At 49.7% G+C, this 15,309-nt stretch overlaps 1 protein-coding gene across 11 annotated transcripts in view; it reads left to right on the top strand.

Annotated features, from left to right (window-relative positions):
• SYNE2 (spectrin repeat containing nuclear envelope protein 2) overlaps window positions 1–15,309 on the top strand; it is a 289,020-nt gene that overhangs the window by 212,696 nt on the left and 61,015 nt on the right. For all 11 annotated transcript variants that reach the window (XM_044435616.1, XM_044435614.1, XM_044435613.1 and 8 more), the window contains 2 exons: window positions 7,584–7,717; window positions 10,147–10,351. In XM_044435616.1, the coding sequence (XP_044291551.1) occupies window positions 7,584–7,717; window positions 10,147–10,351 (339 nt within the window). The remainder of the gene's footprint in view (window positions 1–7,583; window positions 7,718–10,146; window positions 10,352–15,309) is intronic.

Here is a 15,309-nt window from a genome sequence, read left to right as displayed (position 1 = left end):
CTCTCAAAAGACGAAAGTGGTGCATTTCATGCCATCGCAAACCATGGAGTGGCACTTCAAGAATGAACCTTCGCGGACTCTTGGTCCCACCAGGTCATGCCACCAGAGGTGATCGGTCACTTGCCAGGTCAGAAGAAATGGCAGGCTCTGGGTTGTGCTGACCCCGCAGCCAGGAGCAGAAGCCAGACCCAAACAGATATTGCATGATTTTGTTCAACTCACAAATTGCTTGAAAAGCCTCATCTGCAAACGCATGTTCTCCAAACTTGATAAAGTGTTCACTTTCTAAAAAGTGTACTTTAAAAAATGCACAAGAAATGCCCACTTTTTAAAATGTACACTTTAAAGCGCATTTTTAAAAGTGTTCAGTATCACATTTGCAATTTCACACTTTGTTCCGTGGTACGGGGAAGTACACACTCCTTAAAAATGCCATCCCATTCAAAATGCACACTTTGACCATTCAGATATACTAAACACACACAAACACACAGATCACAAATGAGAATGGGTGTCAGCCAGACCGAGCTTTAACATGAAATTCAGAGAATTCCTTGTGTTCCAGAATTTGTGGTTCTTCGTCATGGCCTCTGTGCATCACACATATGGGTGCTACGCCTGTGCAGTGCCTTTGGCGGAAGATTGCAAGCTAACGGTTTTTGGCAGGAAAGCTCCGCTCCCCCTCCCCCATAGCCTATAAAGAGTGGAGCGTCCGCCATTTTGTTCAGTCTTTGCGACCGCCGTTCGCTGTGCCTCGTGCCGCTTTCGCTCTCGCTCTGACCATTGCTCGTCTGGCTTGTTCTTGTTCTCGATTGTTCTCTCCCAGTTGTTATAGCCCTGTTAGTTCTTATAGTTCTTGCTAGTTCTTATAGTTCTTGTCAGTTTTCATAGTTCTCTATCGTTCTACCTTCTCTTTCGATCTTCTATAAAAAAAAACAAAAAAAAAAACCAACCAAAAATACATTCTTACCCTCTGTACTATCTCCTATTTTTTTCCGGCTTTCCGCAAATGCACGGAATGCGGGTCTAAGATGTCTCCGACCGTCCTGCATGACCTATGCCTCCTCTGCTTGGGGGAGGGGCATAGGACTGATAAACGCTCTCACTGCCTGGCCTTCTCTAAGCAGGCCAGGAAGAACCGTGAGAATCGTCTGCGGAGGCTCTTGTGGGATCGGGCTCTCATGCAGTCGGACCCACTCGTTGTCGCTCCGAAGCCTGGCTCTGCTACGGTGGCTCCGCCCTCACGCCCTTCGGACGAAGGCACGTCTACCATGGGGGCTCCACCTGCTTCTCCAAAGAAAAAGCACGAGAAGCGTAAGCATGCCGAAATCGACAAATCAGCAAAGAAAGCCAGGAAGGAGAAGGCTCCGAAACTGGCGGGTTCGACAGCCCCCTTGGTACCGGCGGCAGTCACTGTACCCACTCCACCCGAACCGGTGCTTCAGGCGGCTATGAGGGTCACCCCTCAAGGGTCCCCTGGCCATGTGGCTGACCTTCCTGCTGAGCCGCTTCCAACTCTACAGCGGGGGTCAATTTCTGATGGGGAAATTCAAGATTCTCCCCCCAGGGCTGGGTCGCCCACACCTATGCCCGCAGCCACAATGGAGGCGGATGTGGAGATGTCCCCGCCTAGGAGCCGAAGGAGTCGCTGCATGGAACAGCGCTCCGAGGGATGGCACCATTCCTACTATCAAGCCTGGGTCGATCCACACTCCGTCGGGTACTACCCCGCACCTAGGGGTTGGTCTTCACCGCCTTCCCGCCACTGTCCACTTTCCTTGGGTCCGAGGCGTGCATCCCCGTTACCTCCTCGGGATGAGAGTAGCCGGTCCGTCTCTCCGGTGGAGTCCTCGTCATCGGCTCCTCTGTATTATGGTGCTGACTCCAACGGTTCAGAGGTCGATTCAACCTCCCCTGACGTCGCTGTGACCTCCCAGGGCCCTGCGTCACCGGACGAATCACATGTCTCCTTTGCGGAGCTGATGTCCCGGCTTGTCCAGTCCCTTGACATCAACGCCGTCCAGCGTCCAGGACCCACTACGGACAAGTTTTACGACGTCGTCCGCGGGGAGCAGTCCACCTCCATCGTCCTGCCCCTGATCACCACCTTATGACAGGCGATGACGCAACCCTGGAACTTGCCTTCTCACCCTCAACCCACGTCTCGGAGGTCCGAATCCATGTACCGGGTTCGGGAAGAGGACATTCCCTTCCTCCTCCGCCACCCCAAGCCGAACTCGGTCGTGGTGGAGTCCTCCCAGAGCAGAGAGGCGAGAGGCCACACCACACTAAGGGACAAGGAGGGATGAAAGATCGACTCCCTGGCCAGGCGAGTCTATGCAGCCTCAGGCCTGGGGCTGCGCATTTCCAACTACGAGGCGACGTTGGCGAGGTATCAATACTTCATCATGCAGCGCCTCCACAACATCATCTCAACCCTCCCGGACCACCAGGGTGACCTGGCGAAGGTACTTATCAAGGAGGCGATGCAGGTCGCCGTTCAGCAGTTGTCCACAGCCAGGCATCATGTGGACACGGACTCGAGAGCCTTGGTCGGTGCCATCTCTCTCCGCAGACATGCCTGGTTAAGGAATTCCAACTTCCCGGAGGAGACTAAACGGAGGATTGAGGAAATGCCCTTTGACGGGTCCGGGCTTTTCCACTCTAGAACTGACCGCACGATGAAGAAACTCCATGAGTCCCGCATGACGGCCAGGCGGATGGAGCTTCAGACTCAAACTAGGTGTAAGTGGGCATGGACCCATCCATCCTATAGACAACCGTATCAGCTAGACAACAGCCCCAACACCAGCCACAGCAACAGCAACGCCTCCATCAACAGCCCCAGCAACGCTATCTGCAGGGCCGTCGCCATTATGACGGAGATAGGAGGCAGCGTTGACGGGACTGGTGAACCATTCCTCTGATCCCTTCCATTCCCACCCCCCTCTCATCTGGGGACTGGCTGAAAAGCCGACTCCCCATTTGGGAGTCCATCACATCTGACTGGTGGGTATTATCCATCATACAGCACGGCTATCGGATAGAATTCGACATCGTTCCTCCATCAAGTCCGATCCGTTTTACATCATGCTCACCGGTATTGCATGATGAAATACAACAACTGCTTCGTAAAGGAGCGATTCATCAAGTAACTCCACCTGACAGACTCCACGGATTCTACTCCAGGTATTTTGCAGTCCCGAAACGGGATGATGGTCTACGTCCGATTTTGGACTTATGAAATCTGAATCGATTTATAGTGACAAAAAAGTTTCGAATGACCACCCTTCAAAATATTTTGCCGCTGCTAAGGAAGGAGGATTGGTTCGCCTCATTGGATTTGAAGGATGCCTATTTCCACATTTCGATTCAACCGAGTTATAGGCGTTTCCTTTGTTTTGCTGTTGCACCCCATTTATACGAATGTATGGTTCTACCTTTCGGTCTGGCCACCACTCCGAGAGTGTTCACCAAATGTATGGCCCCTGTCTACGCTTTCCTACGCCTCCAAGGCATACAAATTTACCCTTACCTTGATGACTGGCTTCTGGTGTCCCAGTCCAGGGAAGGACTCCTCGCATCCATCCATACAACCTATGCCTTATTAGATGATCTGGGCCTATGCATTAATACCGAGAAATCTTCTTCTGACGCAGACGCTTATCTTCATCGGAGCCCATTTGGATTGGATGCTGGGAAAAGCCTTCCTTCCTCAGGACAGACAACAGACTCTTGCTCGCCACATCCATCGAATGCGACGAGACGGGACGGTTCCGGCAAAGTCCATCCAGAGGCTTCTGGGACATATGGCTTCCTCGGTTGCTGTGGTGCCACACGCTAGACTTCGACTTCGTCCTTTACAACTACTTTTCAACAAGATGTTCCACCCACAGAGAGACTCACCGTCGAAGTTGATTCGAATCCCATCCTTGGTGCTCCATTCAATACTCTGGTGGTCGGTTCCAGCCAATCTGACTGTTGGGGTTCTCTTCAGGCCCTGATGCCCGTCAATAACCCTCAGTACTGACGCATCTCTTCTGGGATGGAGAGCAGTATGCTCCGGCCTTTATACCCAGGGCACATGGACTCATCGAGAATCCACGAATCATATCAACTTCCTGGAGCTGTTGGTGGTATTCAAAGCCCTGCGTTCTTTCGAAGATGTTCTCCAGCATCGGGTCGTTCAGATAACTTCGGACAACATAGCCACCATCTTTTATCTGAACAAACAAGGCGGAACGAAGTCCCCGACTCTGGCCAGACTTTCTATGCAGATTTGGGACTGGTGCATTCCGAGAGATGTTGCACTAATGACAGTCCATTTGGCTGGTACGGACAATGTGGAAGCGGACCTCCTCAGCAGGCGCATGTTCATCTCTCATGAATGGGAGCTAGATCCTCAGACACGCGACTATCTTTTTCATTGCTGGGGGTTCCCTGACGTGGACTTGTTCGCCACCCAACAGAACAAGGTGTGTGATGCTTTCTGTTCGAGAGCGGGAATCGGGTACGGATCCCTAGGGGACGCCTTCATGATCCCATGGAACAACCTGAACTTTTACGCCTTCCCGCCGATTCCTCTTATGATGAGAGTCATAGCGAAGATAGTACACGATCGGGCCACGGGGATACTAATTACCCCTTGGTGGCTACGCCAACATTGGTTTGCTACACTGCTCGACATCTCTCATGGGGAATACCTTCATCTTCCACTGCTTCCATACCTCATAACCCAACAGGACGGTACGCTTCACCAGATTTACTATCATTATTATTATTATTATTATTATTATTATTATTATTATTATTATTATTAGAACATTTCTATGCCGCCCCTTGCCGAAGCCTCGGGGCGGCGTTGAACCTAACAGCGTGGCGAATCCGATAGCTAACCTTGCGCCATCTGTATCAACGGCAACTTCAAGTGGTTCGAATCCTGCCTTCGAATCTGCTGCGTTCAGCGCTACTTCCTCTTTTGTTCCTCCAGCACCATCGGATCTGAAGATTGATCCGTCAAATCCGACAACCTTTCATCCGGATATTCAACACATCCTTGATTCTGCTTTAAAGCCATCTACGCGAAAGTCCTACGTGACTAAATGGGGACTATTTTCCACCTTTGCCGAGTCTCGTTCGTTCTCTCCATTTACATCATCGATACAGCAAATCCTTCAGTTCTTATTAGAACTGCACCACTCCGTACTGAAACCATCTTCAAATGAAGTGTATAGGCGGCAATCGCCTATCATTGTGGCATGGTGGACGGATCACCCATCTTCTCTCAACCTACTAGTAAGAGGTTTCTTAAGGGTCTTCATAATCTTAATCCATCAATCAGGCCAGTAATGCCTACCTGGAGTCTCTCTGTTGTTTTGCAAGCACTTACAAGAGCTCCTTTCAAACCATTGGCAACAGTCGATTTACGTCTGGTTTCATGGAAGACAGCGTTTCGCGTGGCGGTTACCGCAGCCCGAAGGGCCAGTGAGCTCTGCGCTCTCTGCATAGACCCTCCTTACTTGAATTTTCACAGAGAAAAGGTCATCTTGTGGCTCGATCCATCTTTTCTTCCTAATGTGGCCACATCTTTTCATATGGGACAGGATATTGTCTTGCCTGCCTTTTTTCCGTCTCCATCGACTCCGTTAGAAAGGTCGTTGCACTCACTTGACATTCGGCGCTGCTTAGCCTTCTACTGATCTAGGACTGAATCTGTTCGGCGCTCAAATAGACTATTCATTAAATATTCTACCAGAGATCAAAGCGCTCCAGTCACTCCACAGAGACTTTCCAAGTGGATAGTCCATACTATCACTTTATCCTATCAACTGACTAAGATTGAATTACCCACAGCCCCTCGAAGCCATTCGACTAGGGCAGTTGCTGCCTCATCTGCCTTCGCATCGGGAGTCCCGATTGACGATGTATGTCGAGCTGCTACTTGGGCGAACCCTTGCACTTTCGCCAGACATTATCGTCTAGACGTTTGGGCTCAGCAAGATTGCTCCTTTGGCAGAGCCGTTCTTTCATCTGTTCTTTGTTGAGGGCACCTCCCCTCTTCCATTATGGTAGGCTTGTTAATCTACCCATATGTGTGATGCACAGAGGCCACGACGAAGAAAAGCAGGTTGTTTACCTGTAACTGATGTTCTTCGAGTGGCCATCTGTGCAGTCACACAACCCACCCACCAGCCCCGCTCGGTGTCGGTGTCAGTGAGTGGACAGATTTGTCGGTACCGATGCTTTCCCTTTTTTCACAGTACCGATTTTTTTCTCATCTAGTAGTGACCGTTTTTTCCATATGGGGGCGTAGGTTCGGTCGTCAAAGACTGAACAAAATGGCGGACGCTCCGCTCTTTATAGGCTATGGGGGAGGGGGAGTGGAGCTTTCCCGCCAAAAACCGTTAGCTTGCAATCTTTTGGCCAAAGGCACTGCGCAGGCGCAGCACCCATATGTGTGACTGCACAGATGGCCACTCGAAGAACATCAGTTACAGGTAAGCAACCAGCTTTTCTCTCATCCCTAGAATCAAAACCTCCTTTCTGACCCTGATTTGAAGGGAAAATATAAATTATGGGTGGCTGCTTGCAAGTCGCCACAAACCGAGATCAAGGGTGCAAAATGTGCAAGGTGGGAGGCGACGGAGCGCTCAGCTTCTTTCAAGTCTTACTCATATAGTGCTAAAGCGCGATTTGGCCTGATGTTAAAGCCAGTGCAAAGTCCAGGTAGGTGATCAGCCCAGACACTGGGCATATAGTTTACTGCATCTTGCACTCTGGAATTTGTTCAGTTGCCGCATTGCAGCCCTGTGATTTTAATCCTGACCCAAACAAGTAAAAAAGACCCTTCAGGAGCTGCAAAGTCATGCAAATTAGCTCTGCAGCCCTTGCCTTTGTACAAGCACGCAAAGGGACACTGCAAACAAACATACCTGCATGTATGATCATTGCATGGGGGTGCTAAAAATGTGAGCTGTGCACTATTTCCTGAGCCACAGCCCAAAGTTGCTAAGACCCCCTGCCCGTTTCCTAAGCCCAGAAGAAGGCACAAGGTCTATTTATATTTTTAATTTCATTTCTGTCCTGCCTAAGCCAAGTATACCTTTCAAAGCCATAAAGGACCATCTAAACTCGGCATCCAAAAGATGACAAAATTGGCACTTGGTCGGCTTCAGTGGAAAGGTCATTCCATAAATGAGGGGCCGCCACAAAGAAGGCCCTTCCTCTTGTCGCTCCCCCTTGAGCCTCCCTCAGAGGAAAGCCCCAGATTTTGATCTTGGTGTGTGGGTAGATTGCAGCTGGGACAGCCGCTCCATCAAGAGTTGTGGTCCCAAGCCTTCCTGATTTTGGGGCCTTTCCAAGAATGCCTGGGAGAATCCTCAAGCCTCTCCAGTCCTGAAAAATGCTCTGCGGTGGCAGGGTGACAACTCTCTTTCCACAGGTGCTTGCAGTGGCGAGCTTCACCCCCGCTCAGGGTTCAAATGCACTGCCTCGGAAGGACAGGCGCATGTTAGCAACCCCAGTAACCACCTCCTCAAGTGCCTGAACATGTATAGCTCACCATGTGGCATTTCTCTCCCCAGGCTCTGCAAGATAAAGCTGAGAGCAATGAAAAAACGTGGGCTGGACTCCAAGCTGCTGCTGGTAATCTCATGAAGCTGTGCAGTCCCTTGTTTTCTAAAATTATTGAAAAGAAACACAAGGAGGCACGTACAAGGTACAATCTTTTTTTATTGTTTAACCACTTAGAAATCTCGCCCCGGCTAGTAGTCTCTTGCAGCTGCAAGGACAACTGTGAAACAGGTCAGATATTGATGCTTAACTTAAGGCAAGAGGCAAGCAGACTGGCCCTGCCAGTCCCCCTTATTCACTGGGATGCGAGTAATTCTGCACATCAGACACCCTCCGCCTGATTCCTTCTGCCAGACCAAACAGCTGTGATCTTGCTGCATTGATCGTGCATCAATCTCAGAAAAGGGGGCACCTTTAGAACAAATCCAGCACGGAACAAGCAGCTCCCAGTGTGCACAGAGGAACGTTTCCTTCCTTCCTGTGGCAGCCCCTTGTGCCCCCAGAATCTCCTCCAGAGGCTCCCCACATAACCCTTGGCACAGGTTTGGACCTCGTGGGTTGGGACTGCAGGAGTGTCCCACTGACAGATAGATAAAGGGCCGTATTGCATGTGGGCCGCCTCCTGAAGAAGACTGGACCTGTACTGAGCAAGTGATGGGACATGATGGCCTTCTTGGCCCCTTCCAGCTCTACCGCTCGATGGCTCTACGCTTCCAAAACCTAAATAAGGTTCGGAGTTGGGCCTCGCCTTTCTTCCCTCACCGCTTCAGTCGCTGCATTTGGTTGGAGAGGCATCCTTTGAGCAGGGAGTTGCTGTAGAAGCGGATTCCAGAGGTTCACATGAAGCGATGGCCCAGATTCTCCTTATGAAATGTGGGCTGCCAGGAACGATCCAGTGCGCGGATGCACACAGCTCCACTGCTCCCGCTGTTGGAAGGCCTGGGTTGAACTCTGGACCCCAGCAGTGGCTTGTTAGGGGGAAATCAGAATTCCGAGTTGGAACATCTCATCAGCAACTGCTTATTCAAGAGCGCAAACCATCGTCCAAGAATGGGCTAAACTGAGGGCCTCTGGCAGCTAGATGCACGTGTCTTCTCATCCAAGCCATCTTGATGGCGTCACACATTTCCCACTTCACTTGGAAGTTCGATGCTACCATCACCAAGGAACCTCAGACATGGAAGACCCTCTCTGGAATTCAGCACTGGGCCCAGCCGCCAAAGGACAGTGGGCATGTTCAGCTCTGAGAGGAGAAGGCTGAGAGGGGACATGATGTCCCTCTATAATACCTCAAAGGCTGTCACAAAGAGGAAGGTCAAGATCTCTTCTTGCTGATGCCAGAGTGTAGGACACAAAATAATCGATTCAAGTTGCGACAACCCAGATTCAGGCTGGACATCAGGAAAAGCTTCCTCGCTGTCAGAGCAATACGGCAGTGGAACCAGCTGCCTAGAGAGGTGGTGGGCTCTCCCACACTGGAGACATTCAAAAAGAACCTGGACAGCCACCTGAGCGGTGTCCTGCAACAGCAGGGGGCTGGACCCGATGGCCTTCATGGCCCCTTCCAACTCTATTTTATGAATGTTCAAAATGGCTTTTCTTTGAGGACCTCAGCCAAGCATGATCCAATCCATACCAGGACTGTTGCACTACACAATTGCCTGCCTGCTACACAATGTTGTGTAGGGATGCATTAAAGCCCTGAAGAATCTGTCCCTCTCAGGCCTGTGGACTTCCCCTGGAGCTCCATCCTGTCTTGGAAAGCAAGTTGGGCTGGGAGGAGGTCTTCAACACCCATGGAAGGAAGGGTGTTCAGCCCACACGCTGCGTGTGCAGCATTTGCACGAGGATCGACTCTGGAAGTGCCATGCAGACACTGAGTGTGCTCACTAGGAGCTTGGACTCACGGCCATGTCAACGTGGACTGGAGCCTAGGGGCTGAGCCCAGGGAACCGGATGGATCCCAACACCCAGAACGGGTTCCTCACACATCCCTAATCTTGTGCCCTATGATCAAGACTTTGCTGAGATGTCTCATTTTCACTTGATGTTTTATGCTTTTTATGTTAAAATCCTATACAAGAATTCCTGTGCGTAGGACGCCAGCTGTTTGTTTCTGAGCAGATACATAAAGGATTGGATCTTAAATATATACATAAAAGAATCATAACCCTGCAGATGTGTAGCATTGTATTTATTGTATTTATATGCCCCCCCCCCATAACCTAGTGTGTTGTCTGGGCAGCTAACCATAAAACAGGGAAAGGAACAATAAAATAGCCTTTAAAAGTGTTGTTGTTGTTGTTAGTTGCGAAGTTGTTTCCGACCCATCACGACCCCATGGACAACATTCAACAATACAAAAACTAGCAATCGGCAAAATTACAGCAAGGCACACAGTAACAGAAATGAAAACAGTGTAAAAACCAAGTCTTATACAAAATCGCTAATTCAGTTCTTTTATTTAATATGTACTAGCCATGTATCATTCTTTTTAAATAATCTTTTTTAAAAAGATGAAAGCTGATTGTAGTGCATGCTAATAATGACGCCTTTTGTTTGGGATTCTGATAGGTGGACACTGGTAAACCGAGAAATTGAAGATCAGCTGCAGAAAACACAGACTGCTTTACACCTTTGGGAGCCTTACACTGAATTACACGCTGAAGTTACAGCAAAGCTAGACAAACACGAAGAACAATGCTGTTCCCTTCAGGTGGCCAGAACACCTACAGGCTGTACCGTGGACTTTCTTAAGCGGAAAATACAGGAAGTGAAGGTACGTTGGCGACATTGGGAGATTCTGCTCGCTTAGGAGGAGATCGGAGAAAGAGAAGATCTGGTTTAAGTCTCAGTCACGTTCTGCTTCTTTCTTTACTTAAAATACTTTTTTTCGCAACACCTCCAAGGCAGCTTACACCACCTAAAAGCAAGTCTGAAAATCTGTACACATTTGGTCCAGATTCTTTGATGCACTCAAAAGATGCCGCATCGCTGACTTTCTGGAGTTGCTCTTTGCCATGGTGTATGGATGACCTTTCTTGGTGTTCAGTTGCAACCTTTAAATCAGGAGTGGGAAGGCTGTGGCCCCACCAGATTCCTGCTCCCATTAGCCCCAGCCATCGATGTTCGGAAACATTGGGGCTTGGTAGTCCAGCAACACGGGCTACAAGAGCGTTGCTGGGGAGACTTGCGTCGAGCGTTTCCCAGGGCCACTAAAACTAAGAAAAGAGTGATCTGTTTCAGGGCCGGAAGTGTGGTTTGTGGGCAAGTGTGTGGCCCCAGTCCATGAGTCAAGATCCGTTGCAGCCTGGTTCACTTTTGGCAGAAACAACCCATGTAGTTTTTCCCCGGGGAAGTGGACATTGGTTGTCCTAGCTCCAGTCCACCATGTGAAAAGTTGCTCAGCCAGGTTACTGGTTGACTGCAGGCTAAACATGAGTCAGCCGTGTGATGCGGTGGTCAAGAGGGCAAACGCCACCCTTGGTTGCATAGCCAGAAGTGTGGCTTCTAGATCAAGGGAGGTGTTACTACCACTCTATACGACTCTGGTGTGCCCACAACTGGAGTATTGTGCTCAGTTTTGGGCCCCTCATTAAAGTAAGGATATAGCCAGGTTAGTCAGAGCAGCGCAGGGCCACAAGGTTGGTGGCCGGTTTGCAGGGGATGGGGTATGAGGCGAGACTGAGGCAACTGGGTCTCTTCAGCCTGGAGAAGAGGAGACTCAGAGGGGATCTTTGGCGACATACAGGTATGTGAGGGGATGTCACACGGAGGTGGGTAGAGACCTGTTCTCCCCTGCAGAGGAAGGCAGAACGCGCTCCAACGGAGCAAAGCTCAGGGAGCCAAGGTTCCATTTAGATGCCAGGAAGCACTTCCTGACAGTCAGGACCCCGAGGGTGTGGAATGGGCTTCCACGAGAGGTCGAGGCCCCATCGGTGCAGGTGTTCAAGGATAGGCTGGACGTGCACATGGTGGGAATGTCATGAGTGGAGCCGGCTGGAGCTGGGAGTCAGACTAGATGGCCCGGGAGACCCCTTCTGACTCGCTCTGTTTCTATGTTTCATGGCGTGTCCACTTCCACCTGTGTGCAAAGGTATGTTTCCTACCTTTGGAGCAGAGAAGAGGGGAGCTGGGCCCAGCTTCGAGGTCCTGGATGAGTGCAGCCTTGCTTTTTATTAATTTAATTGAGCAATCCTTTATACCTCAAGTAAAAATATCAGGAGTCGTCGTCTTGTGCCTTAAATATAGAAAGTAGCCGCGGATTCCTTCCACCATCCCAGTCTTGAGAATGCTTCTGCTGCCTTCTGCCAGGGAAAGGGCTTTGCACAATTCCACACCTTTCTCCAACAAAGAAAAAAACAGGACAATTTTGTCAGGCACAAAGTTGCTATTAAACCCACCTGGTGCTAATAGTCCTTTCCACGTATCAATGGAGGAGGACCAAACAATTCTTCTCTCCTTTGTAAGGAATAATGCCAAAGAAGAACCCTAATGGATGGGGTGGTGTTTTTTCTTTTTGCACTTCTCCACTTGTGAGTGGCTGTTAGGAATGCGTTCGGCCACTTGATGTGCTTTTAAGTCTGATCTTTCCCTTTTTGTGCTAACAGTTTTAAGCGAGATTAAGGACTTGGAGAAAAGTTTTCTGCATTTTTGCAACTGGATAGAAATGTGTTTGTGGCCTTAATAAATTGCATGGAAAGCCTAATGGGAAGAAATTAAAATAGATCACTTAAAGTAACGGACTCGTTCAGCATGGAGAGCGACATGGCAAAGAGAAAAGGGGTGAAGGAGCCAGGTGGAATTTGTCCTTAATGGCAGTAAATTAGCATTTTATTCTTCCTCTGTGCCCATTAATAACACAGCTGCAATTCTCGTCCAAAAAGCCCCATTTATTTGGGTAGCTGGTGTTAAGTGAAAATTGTATTAAATTATACACTTTAAATGTTCTTTACCCACCCACTCCCATGGTTAAAAAAGAGCTACAAAACCTCCAGGTGGTGAAGTGCTGTGAGTCTCTGAATTCTCTTTGTGTTCTTTATCCTAGGGGTGCAGAAGCTCTGCCCCCCCAGGAGTCCCAAACTGGCTCCCCTTCCCCAATCCAGCCACTGACTGCTTGGTGATTCCCCACCCTTATGCAGTCGCCCCCTCTCCCAATTTTTAAAGGCCAAAATTCCTCTCCTGAGATTTGGTTGCTGGAAGGAAGGGCTTTGCCAACCCAATAAGCCTTTCCTAAAACAAGCTAATACTTCTGATATTCCGCATGATGAAACATTCTTAAGACCTTCCTCTCTGCGTACAAGGGAGAAGCATGTTGGTAGAGTTACCCCGTGCTACCTGTTGGGTCTGTCTGTGAACAGAGCTTCAGAGAATGAAAGAGCAAGGAGTTGATGCATATTGATTTGCGTAAACCTGGTATCAGTGGAAAAGGGGAGATTAAACAAGCCATGATGTGGCTTTATGCAGCTTGATCAGCTGTGAAATACAAGGGCTGATTGTGAATCCATGTTCCCTCCTTGAGGTTTGACTTTGGTCCTGTTTGGACCTGGCTCAGCTGATGAGTGGTACTGTAGCAGATTCCACTTTGTGACTGAATGCTGGGAGCTAGGTTCCCCCTTTGCACTTTCAAAACAACAGACCATCCTTCGGAAGAGCTTTTTCTCCAATGTACCTCCAGTAAACCATGGCTAGCAAAGAAAGAGTGTCTCAGCATGCAGGGAGCAGTTCGTTAAACCCAAACTCGAAACTCCCGAGAACCCTCTTCCTGAGTAACCCTGGACTCCACTCCTCTCTTAGCTGTATGCTGTGCCCCTACTTGGCTAGCCCTTCTCTCCCGATGCCGCTTCCTGGGGTCAAGGATCATACCAGGTGAATTCTGTTCCTGGGGCCTCCTCAGCAGTTGCAGACTCTGCTGTGTGTCTGAACACCTGGAAAGGGCGGACTTGAGATAAGTCCTTCCACCTCCTCCTCCTCGATATCTGAAGGCCCCCTTTCCCAAGGCTGATCCTCCCCATCCGAAGAGACCGAGTCTCCCTGACCCTGAAACATTCACCAAGGACTACTGCCCCATTCATTCCCAACACTGAAGCTGGTAACACCAAAGTATTCATATCTTCCTATCTATCTATTCATTAATCAAACAAGGTTGATATTTTAAATGGATAAAAAAGTAAAATTTTGATTTTAACTTTTTTAAGCCTATGGATTTTTTGCAATTCTTAGGTTCCCCCCCTCCCCCCAATTCTATAACATGTATAAACTGGATGCATGGCAGGGGGTCCGGTGTTTGGTTTCGGATTGTTTCAAGACCCCCAGATGCGGCTCTTCTGGCAGCCCTGCCTGGACCCCTCATCACAGCCCTTTCAGAGATGACACACGTCCCTTGAAAAGTCCTTCCTAGTGAGAGGAACCCCCCTCCCCCCAGACACTCCAGTGGTCCCTTTTCCGGGGGGCCTGGCTGGGTTAGGCTGAATGACTTAAGTCTCCCTGGTCTGAGGTTTGAAGTGTTTTTGTTTGGTTTCGGGTTTCAACTCTGTGTCTGAAACATCAGGGTGCCTGTTGCTGGAACACGAAACCCTGTGCACATTTCTTGAGAATAGACCCTCCTGCATTCAGCTGGGCTTCCTAGCAAGTGTACTAGCACTGTGGCCTAAAAGCGTTTTATTTTCTGCAAGTTGCTTTGGCCGGAAAGATATAGAGGGGGGGAATTGTGGCATTGGTCGTTGCCCCGCTGCGGCCATCTCTCGCATGAAGAGCAGTTCCTGCCTCAGCAGAGCCATCCTCTGGTTCAAGCATCAGGAGGGGCAGACTTACAGGGTGGATGTTCAGTTCCTCGGCAAGGGTCAGGCTCCGACTGAATAGCATTATACGGATCTGCAGTGTTCCGCCCCTTCCTGGCTTGTCACTGGGGCCCCGATCTAGAGCTTGCGGCAATGGCACCATAGGGCCCAGGGTAATTTGACTTGCTGCCAGATGTTTGGACTCACCTCAGTCTTTGTTCCTGGGGGTTAAGATGCTGGGCCTGGAGCAGGAGGTGGGACAAGTCCAGGGTCCTTGGTTCCTCTGATGCCACAGGCTCCTGGAATCAGATGTCACACCTGGTGGTGGGCCTGGGAAAGGAATTGGCAGCCTCCAACTTCTTCTGTCCCTCACAACCATTAGAACCCGTGAGAGGATCCTCTTCCAAGGTCTACTCAGGTTCCTGGGCTGTCCTGGCAAGAAGGTGGTGGGATTGTACATTTCTAGCACTCACAAAGTGGGAAATACACTTTGCAACTAACAACAGCAGTTAGTTTTGTCATCTGATGTACATCATTGCTACTGTGTTCATTTTTGTATCTATTTCACTTCCACACCACCCAAAGCTCTCTGAGATGTCCACAGCACTACACAAAAAGAGACCCCAAATGTAATAAAATGCCCCATACATTTTTTCCAATATATTATTGAGTTTTGGGATGCAAGTGGTGCAGTGGTTTAAATCGCTGTGCTGCCGGGCTGGTTGATCAAAAGGTCGCCGGTTCAAATCTGCACAACGGGGTGAGTTCCCGTTGCTCCATCCCAGCTCCTGCCAACCTTGCAGTTCGAAAGCCTGCAAATGCGAGTAGATGAAAAGGTGCCACTTCGGTGTGCAGGTAACAGCGTTCTGTGCACCTCGGTGTTTAGTCACGCCGGCCACATGACCACGGAGACTGTCTGCGGACAAACGCTGGCTCCCTCGGCTAGGAAATGGAGATG

Source organism: Varanus komodoensis, unplaced genomic scaffold (genome assembly GCF_004798865.1).
Source record: "Varanus komodoensis strain SLA01 unplaced genomic scaffold, ASM479886v1 scaffold3, whole genome shotgun sequence".
NCBI lineage: Eukaryota > Metazoa > Chordata > Lepidosauria > Squamata > Varanidae > Varanus > Varanus komodoensis.
Note: the sequence above shows the minus strand (reverse complement) of the source record. Positions and strands in the feature narration are given on the sequence as shown.